The sequence below is a fragment of the Bison bison genome, unplaced genomic scaffold (assembly GCF_000754665.1).
Source record: "Bison bison bison isolate TAMUID 2011002044 unplaced genomic scaffold, Bison_UMD1.0 scf7180017864356, whole genome shotgun sequence".
NCBI classification, from domain to species: domain Eukaryota; kingdom Metazoa; phylum Chordata; class Mammalia; order Artiodactyla; family Bovidae; genus Bison; species Bison bison.
Window position 1 is genome coordinate 3,921,689 of NW_011494928.1, and position 8,537 is coordinate 3,930,225.

The 8,537-nt window shown below is 48.1% G+C and overlaps 1 protein-coding gene across 1 annotated transcript in view; it reads right to left on the reverse strand.

Annotated features, from left to right (window-relative positions):
* The window catches only part of VSTM5 (V-set and transmembrane domain containing 5), an 8,183-nt gene extending 847 nt beyond the window's left edge, over positions 1–7,336 (reverse strand). Inside the window, exons 1-2 of the mRNA XM_010855188.1 lie at positions 7,312–7,336; positions 94–450 (exon numbers count right to left, since the gene is read on the reverse strand). Coding sequence (XP_010853490.1) covers positions 94–450; positions 7,312–7,336 — 382 coding nt within the window. The remainder of the gene's footprint in view (positions 1–93; positions 451–7,311) is intronic.
* Positions 7,337–8,537: the final 1,201 nt, after the last annotated feature.

Below are 8,537 nucleotides of genomic sequence, written 5' to 3' on the forward strand. Positions count from 1 at the left end.
GGGGGGGGGGGCAGATAACATCTCTTAATATCAAGTTGGCCTCCCACACACTCCAATTTTCTAGAGGCCCCTGGGGCCCCGGGAGCGTCTCACCTGAGACGTGCAGCACGATGGTGCCAAACCGGCTGCTCCCCAGGCGCTCGGTCACCGTGACGATGTAGGAGCCGGAGTCCCGCACGCCCACGCTGAAGAGCTGGATGGAGCCGTTGTCGAAGGTGCACACCCTGTCCTTGTGGCTCTGGGAGATGTTGGCCTGAGTCCCCGGCTTCCACTCCACGATCTTCTGCACTCCCCAGCTGGACGTGTACTTCCATTCGATGGTGGGGATCCCGTGGCAGGAGTAGTCAACCGAGAGCAGGATGTCCTCTTCCACCGTGGCGTTGATGGCTGGCTGGGGAATGTACAGTGATACGCCCTGACCTGTGGGATGGAGTGCTAGACGTGGGGCCACTTACATGGGCTCGCAGGGAAGTCAACTTCTATCCTGCATTCTTTTACTTAGCAAGTATTTATTGAGTGCCTATTACATGTCAGGGGCTTCCCAGGTGGCGCTAGTGGTAAAGAATCCACCTGCCAATGTAGGAGACATAAGAGACATGGGTTCGATCCCTGGATTGGGAAGATCACCTGGAGAAGGGCATGCCAACTCACTCCAATATTACTGCCTAGAGAGTCCCATGGACAGAGGAGCCTGGTGGGCTACATACAGTCCATAGGGTCGCAAAGAGTTGGACACAACTGAAGTGACTTAGCACACATTACATGTCAGGCTCTCTTCTGGGTTCTGATGGTGACACTACAGAGGTGAATATTATGGACTGAATGTTTATAGTCCCCTTCCCCATCCCACCCAGGTGGCTATATTTGGAAGTGGTGTCTCTAAGGAGGAATTAGGGTTAAATGAGGTCATAAGTGTGGGGCCCTGCTCCAGTAGGATTAGTGGTTTGGCTTTTTTGGGTTTTTCTTGCCACGGCACATGATATATGGAATCTCAGTTCCTCAACTAGGGGTCAAACACACCCCCTATACTGAAAAGTGTGGAATCTTAACCATTGGGCCACCAGGAAAGTCCTTAGGGATTAGTGTCTATAAGAACAGTCTCTCTCTCTCTCATATGGAGAAAGGACCATTTGAGGTCACAGTGAGAAGGCAGATGTCTGCAAGCCAGGAAGAGAATTCTCCTTGGAAACCAAACCATGCCAGAACCTTGATCTGAGACTTCACAGCCTCCAAACTGTATGAAAATAAATCTGTGTTGCTTAAACTCCCCAATCTGCCATATTTTGTTATGGCATCCCAAGCTAGAACACTGAACAAAACACAAGGTTATCACTCACTATTTCCTAGAGCTTCCATTGTATAAGGGAGACATACAAGAGTTAAATAAACACACAAGATCACTTTATAAGTGCTTTAAAGATAGTGAAACAGGTAGGTGGTGATGGAGGTGGTACACAACATTAGGATGGTCAGAGACAACCCCTCTGTGGAAATGAACTGGAGCCAAGGAACAGAGAGGAAAAGGAGGCAACCATGTGAAGACAAGCATTTCAGGCAGAGAGGGCAACTGAAAGACTGAAGTGAGAGTGAACTGGCACGTCTGAGGGACAGAAGGAAGGCCAGAATGTAGAGTGCAGGGAGCCAGGGGGAGTTCAGGAGGCGAGGCTGGAGGGCTGGGCGGAACTCGGGTCGTGATGTGGGAGTCGGGGTGATGGGAAGCCGTAAGAAGGCGGAGAAGAAAGGTGACATTCTCCACCGAGCTTGAGAAAGCCCACCATGGAGAATGTCTGGAGGTGAGGGAGCCAGTGTGGAGGCAGGAAAAACAGTCAGGCGGCTGCTGCAGCGGCTACAAATGAAGACAGCCTTGAAAAGAGTGAGGGGGTCTGACTTAGGATGTGTGTGGGAGCAAAGGACAGAACCTGCTGATTACAGCTGTGGGGTGGGCAAGGCAAAGAGGCATCAAGCAGAGACGTCTGCGTGAGCTGGCTAGGATGGTAGATGTTATGATACATTTATTAAGTAGGTGCCAGGCACAGGCCCTGTGCTAACTGCTTCACACACCACTGTGTCTTTAAAGCATCACACAACCCCCTGCAATTCTATCCAGGCTGTAACAAACTCCAGCATCAACAGGTTTCACTAGCTGGTTTAAGTTCACCCTGCAAGGCTGAGATTCTCACAAAGGTGGCCAACTCCAAAGCTCAAATATTTAACCTCTATGCTCAGGTCAAAGGTCAGTGGTTGCCAGTGGAGGGCACAGAATGTAATAAACCTGTGCTAGCCCCCTCTCCCCGCCAACCACACACACACAGGATGGCCAGGGCTGGCTGGAGACGGGGTAGGGCAGGATTCGGGCTTGGAGCCCATGCCTGGGTTTCCACCTGCACTTCCTATTTAACCCCTTTACTTGTTGGGTGCCCAGTTGCCTCAGGGCTCCTGTTGTGCGGCTGCAGGAACCACATCTGTTAATTTTCTCATTGTCGTCTCCTATCCCCAGAATATGGGCTTCCCCAATGGCTCAGGGGTAGAAGAATCTGCCTGGGTAAAGAATCTGCCTGCGATGCAGGAGACACAGGAGATTCAGGTTCTATCTGTGGGTCGGGAAGATCGCCTGGAGTAGGAAACGGCAACCCATTCCAGTATTCTTGCCTAGAGAATCCCATGGACAGAGGAGCCTGGTGGGCTCATGGGGTCCATGGGGTCGCAAAGAGTTGGACACGACTGAAGCAACTTAGTACATGCACACATATCCCCAGAATATCCTATTACCACTCCTCTCCTAAATCTTTGCCAAGTGGCTGGGGATAATCCAATAGGTTCTACGCTGAAAAACTGGGAGGTAATAATGGCTTTTAAGAATTACAGCTGCCAAGTAACAGAAAAATATTTTCTCCCCAACTTCATTTTTAAAAATGTTAAACTCACAGAAAGGTTGAAAGACAAGTATAATTAATATCTATGCACCCTCTACTAAATTCACCAATTAATAACATTTTGCCACATTTGCTTTCTCTCTGGAAGGAAGGAAACAGAGGTTAAGTTTCAGGTCAGCCCTTAGAGGGTAGGAAGTAAGTGCTTTCTTCATCTCAGTACTCCCTGTACCCAGCATAACGCCTGACACCCAGCAATTGGCCAATAAGTGTTTGTTGAATGAGTAAGTGAACGACTAACAATTATGTGAACAAGGAGGTGAGCCTTGTTGAAATGTTCTCATAGAAATGTTGCTGCTTGGGTGGTTCGGCTTCCCTGGTGGTCAGTGGTTAAAAATCTGTCTGCAATGCAGGAAACACGTATTTGATCCCTGAGTCAGGAATATCCCCTGAAGAAGGAAATGGTAACCCACTGCAGTATTCTTGCCTGGAGAATCCCATGGACAGAGAAGCCTGGTGGGCTACAGTCCATGAAGTCACAGAGTCAGACACGACTTAGCAACTAAACAGCAACAACAAACAAAAGTTTCTACACACATAGAAAAAAGTGAAGTGTGTTAGTCGCTCAGTTGTGTCCAACTCTTGTTGGCCCCATAGACTAGAGCCTGCCAGGCTCCTCTCTCCATGAGATTCTCCAGGCAAGAATACTGGAGAGGGTTGCCATTTCCTTCTCCAGGGGATATTCCGGACCCAGGGATCAAACTCAGATCTCCCACGTTGCAGGCAGATTCTTTACCATCTGAGCCACCAGGGAAGCGCTTTAATAGGGACCTCGGGAACCTCCATTTCGAGCCTTTCAGTTACTTTGGCTCAAGGAACAGCAAAACTGAAAAACAAGAATAGTAAGCCCAAGTTTTTCAGATGCTGACACAGCTGCAAACTGGCCCACAGGTCCTTGTTAGTTTCTGTATTTTCTTTTGATCAGAGAAACCTCCTCCTAATCTGACAAATGAATCAGGCATTTAATTAGGTTTTAGGAACAAAGAGTTCCTCCTCTTCCTGGTACACAGAATTAAGAATAAACTGTCTATGGCAAAGATTAACAGGAAAATTAATAATTCTAAGCGTTTAAAGGCAAACTGTTTGTCAATTGTTTAAAAAGTTGAATTAATGAGTAACCATCCCTGCACCATATGCCAAAATCATTCCAGAACAAGTCCAGAGGAACTGAGTGGCCAGGCCAACATTCAGACCTGGCTCAAATGTTCTACTCAAGGAAGTTATGCAGTAAATCAGATTTCACTTGTAAAATGGATGCCAGGCAGCCATAAACAAGAATGAATTTTGTGTGGACCAAGGAAGATATCTATGACATGGTATTCAGTTAAAAAATAAATTTATAGGCCTTCCCTTTTGGTTCATTGGTTAGGAACCCACCAGCCAACGCAGGGGACACAGTTTCATCCCTGATCCGGAAGAGTCTGCATGCCTCAAGGCACCTAAGCCTGAGTACCACAACGACGGAAGCCCGTGTTCTCTCGAGCCTGGCCCCACACCAAGAGAAGCCGGCGTGCCACACCTCGAGAGAGCCCGTGTGCATCAGTGAAGGCCCAGCACAGCCAAAAAATGTTCTTTTATATTTGTAAAACAGTACGCTATGATCTGATTTACATATGAGTAAATATGTGCTAATTTGTATATATTCTGTATAGAAAAATGTTGGAGTAATATGTGCTCTATTAATAGGGATTATGCATTAGAGACTGGATGGCAACAGAAAATTTAAGTTATACATTTATATCATTTTGAATTTTCACACTAATTAAATTGATAATTTAAAAATGTTTAAGAAACCTTTTAAAGTTCTCCTGATTAGACCAATCTGGTGAGCAAAGTTTAAAAGTTTACCTTGCTCTTTGTATTTACTCGAATTCTTTATGGAGAGAAGAGAGGAACTAAATTCTACCAATTTCCAAGATAGGAAGAGGTCATGAACTGAGGACATCAGCAGGACAGAAGTCACTGGAACCTGAACCAAGGGGCTTCCTGAAAACCTGACTTCCTAGAGCTGCTGACATCCACTGGAGACCAGTCAAAGAGAAAGTACCAGGCAAGTGCCACCAGCTACCGAGCAGCAGGCTGGAATATAACACTCAGGATGGGTCCTTATTCCTTTTCCTACAAGTAAATTACAGAGGTAGTGCTTCGCTGCCTTTAAAAATTGATTATTTAAGGAGGATATATTCCCTTAAATATATCCTCCTTGTGAGAAAGCCAAGCCAAATCACAATAAAGGATAATACTGTTTAGGATTTGGGCCACAGTTTCGGGAGATAAGAACATGAATTAATGGGGAGATACATATTACCCATTATGGAGGATGCGCCTTAATCAGCACAACTCATTTTCACCTCACTTATCTGGAAAGCCACCTATCCAGTCTGTGTGATCATCAGGAGAGGCCCAGGAAAAAGCATCATTGTCACGAGCCTCCTTATCAAGACTGTATGCGGCTAAGGGGCCTCCCCAGTGGCTCAGTGGTAAAGAATCCACCTGCCAATGCAGGACCCATGGGTTTGATCCCTGATCCAGGAAGATCCCACATGCCTTGGAGCAATCAAGTCTGTGTGTCACAACTATTGAGCCTCTGCTCTGGTGTCTGGAGCCACCGAGCCCTTGTGCCTGGAGCCTGCACTCCACAACGACAGAAGCCACTGCCATGAGAAGCCCGTGCAGCAGTGAAGACCCAGCACAACTAAAACTAACTGAATAAAAATAAATAAAATTACATTAAAAAAAAGACTGTATGCAGCTAAACTATGAGTCAGAAAGCCAAGTCTCGGAGTCCTAACTTGGAAGGACTGGAGCAGGGTGCTGGAGTGATGAGTCCTGTCACGGAAGGATCATTCCAGGTGTGGTGAGGTGTGGTGGAGACACCTGCCGCGGGTGGGTCTACAGGGGCTCACCCTGGGGACCTCCTAGCTGTGAGACCTTCAGACAGAGCCTTCACTGCTGGAAGCCTCGCTTCCTCTGCTGTGGAATGACTGGAACACCTCCAGAGCAGGGCTGCAAGGATGAGGCAACACAGCACATGCAAGACCCAGCCAGACTCAGCACGCAGAGCCTGCCCAGGGCCTGCAGCCCCCCCATCCCCTCCCCATCAGTGGGTCACTGGCCTCAAGTGACCAAGACTCCTGGTTTGCCCAGGGCTGCAAGTTTTCCCATGTTCAAGAGCTTCAGGGCTAAAATCAGGATAGTCATGGGCAAAACAGGACAGCCGGTCACCCTTTCTGAGATTCACAGAAACACTGAAGAATAAACCAGACAGACAGCAGCTGGTTCCTGAGGCGCTCAGGGGGCTTGACAGTGGGCACAGAGGCAGCTCTAGGTAGGCAGGACAGAGCTCTTCTGCCCTGTGCTCTCTCAGCCGTGCTGAGCTGCGGGGTGTGGGCTCCAGATGCAACGGTTCAGTACCCGTGGTGCCGGGCTTCTCTAGCTGAAGCCGTGCGCTTAGCTGCCCTGCAGCGTGTGGGCCCTCAGTTCATGACCAGGGGTCAAATCCTCATCCCTGGCATTGGGAGGCAGGTTCTCAACCACTGGACCACCAGGTAAGTCCCAAGTCATTCTTCCTTAACCCTCTGTCTTCCAAAGGCATCTCCACAGCTCAGCAATCTCATTGCATCTCCTTTTTAGTGATCGAGCACAGCCCTGCACTCCCCACACCCATCCACAGCAGGGCACTGGTTCGTGGGTGTTGACCGGAGGAAAGTATACCATCATCCCCATTTTAAAGAGGAGGAAAGTCACTGAGGCTAGGTAATTTGTGCAGTATCACAGTTTAAGTGTCAGAGCAGAGATGGAAATCCGGGGTACTCTTCAACTGTCCCGGTAATAAGCCAGGTATTTCCAGGAGCTGGGAAGAGGTAAGACATCATTAAAACTGAGGCTTGAAGACTAAGATTTTGAAAGGGAATAAGGGCAATCCCAGCTGAGAAAACAGCCCACCTAGAGGGGCACGATAGGTGCTTATGTTTGAGGCTTGGTGAATGGGAAGCACAGACGAGCTGTACCACGAGGAATCTGTCACAGGCTGGGATCAACTGCATGTGTTACTGCAGGCAGTGAGGCCCCAGGATGGTGTTCAAGAGGAAGTGTGTGCTCAGTTGCTCATTCACGCCTGACTCTTTGCAGCCCCCTGGACTGTAGCCCACCAGGCTCCTCTGCCCCTGGGATTCTCCAGGCAAGAACACTGGAGCAGGTTGCCACCTCCTTCTCCAGGGGATCTTTCCAACCCAGGAATTGAGTCTGCATCTCTTATTTCTCTTGCACTGGCAGGAAAATTCTTTACCAACTAGTGCCATCTGCATGACATATCTAAACTGGGCTTCAGAAAGGGCAATCTGGCTGCAGAATCCACGATCTTATCATCTATGCACCTCACCTGCACTGCCCTGGGCCCACCACATGTTCCTGTCCTATGCACCTTCAGGAGAACTCATGGCTGGAATCCAGTTGGGAGCACCCTGCAATGCTGAGTGTGGACAGACCCGGGCCCGCCTCTGACCAGGACTGGGGAGACAGCAGTGGGGGGTGGGGCAGGAAGTGCATACACGCAGGGCAGAGCTGCCTTGAACAGGTATCTGCTGGGACAACTCATCTCCAGTTCATTTCAGAAATACTAGTGCCCAGCACAGGGCCCAGCGCTTCGTAGTTGCTCACAATATACTCGTAGGAAAGAACAAATAAAGGATAAATAAACACACATGCCCTGCCTCTTGAACTGCTGCCCATTGGGAAAGAACAGGAAAGTGTGGCATTGGACCTGTGCTGAGGAGGCAACAGTTCTGATTGAGGGAGGTCCTGACAAGACTCCTTTTCCTATTAGAGTCAAATAGCTAAGATGAGAAATAGCACAATTTTAAGTTGGAACTAAAATACGCATGTCCCCTTCATTCTTGAAACAAGCAAGCCTGGAGTTTAAGAAATATAGCTTCATGAGGAGCCAACACAGCAACCCCAAATACTGGCTTTCTGGTTTAGATGCCATGAATGGTGTTAATGATTGACATCTACACATAATTTATAGGGTACCTATCCCTCCTGTTAGCTCAGGTAGTAATTCCCCAGCTTGGTGCCTGATTACTCAGAGACCAAAGCTCAGCTCCTCCCTGAGGGAGCTCCTCCCATCCCCTTGACGTTGCTATATAATGGCCTTGGGAAGTCACCCAGATGTCAGCCAAGCCCAAACAAAAGAGATGCAAGCTGAGATCAAGGCTGGCAGGCTGCTTTCCTTCAGGTTTCTGTATTTGTACCCCAACTAGAAATATCACCGCAAAACAGCAAGGGCCACCATTTCTAGTTGCAACACTCGTTAAGTACTACCTGTCATATACATTTATCACAGTCCAGTGAAACCTAGGCTGCGAAAGCTGATTGACTTGGCTGCTATCAGACTAGGAACAGTGAGAAAGTTTGATAACATTATGTTGTCAGGAGTGTGTAGAAGTTATACTGAATCATTACTGTGGTGACTATAAGTGGACGTGACCTGCTTGAAGGGCAATATGGTGAAACCTATAGAAATATTAAATAGCACATACCTTTTGACCCAGAAATCCTATTTCTAGGAACTTATCCTACAAGTAGTAAGGGCAGAGAGATGCAAAG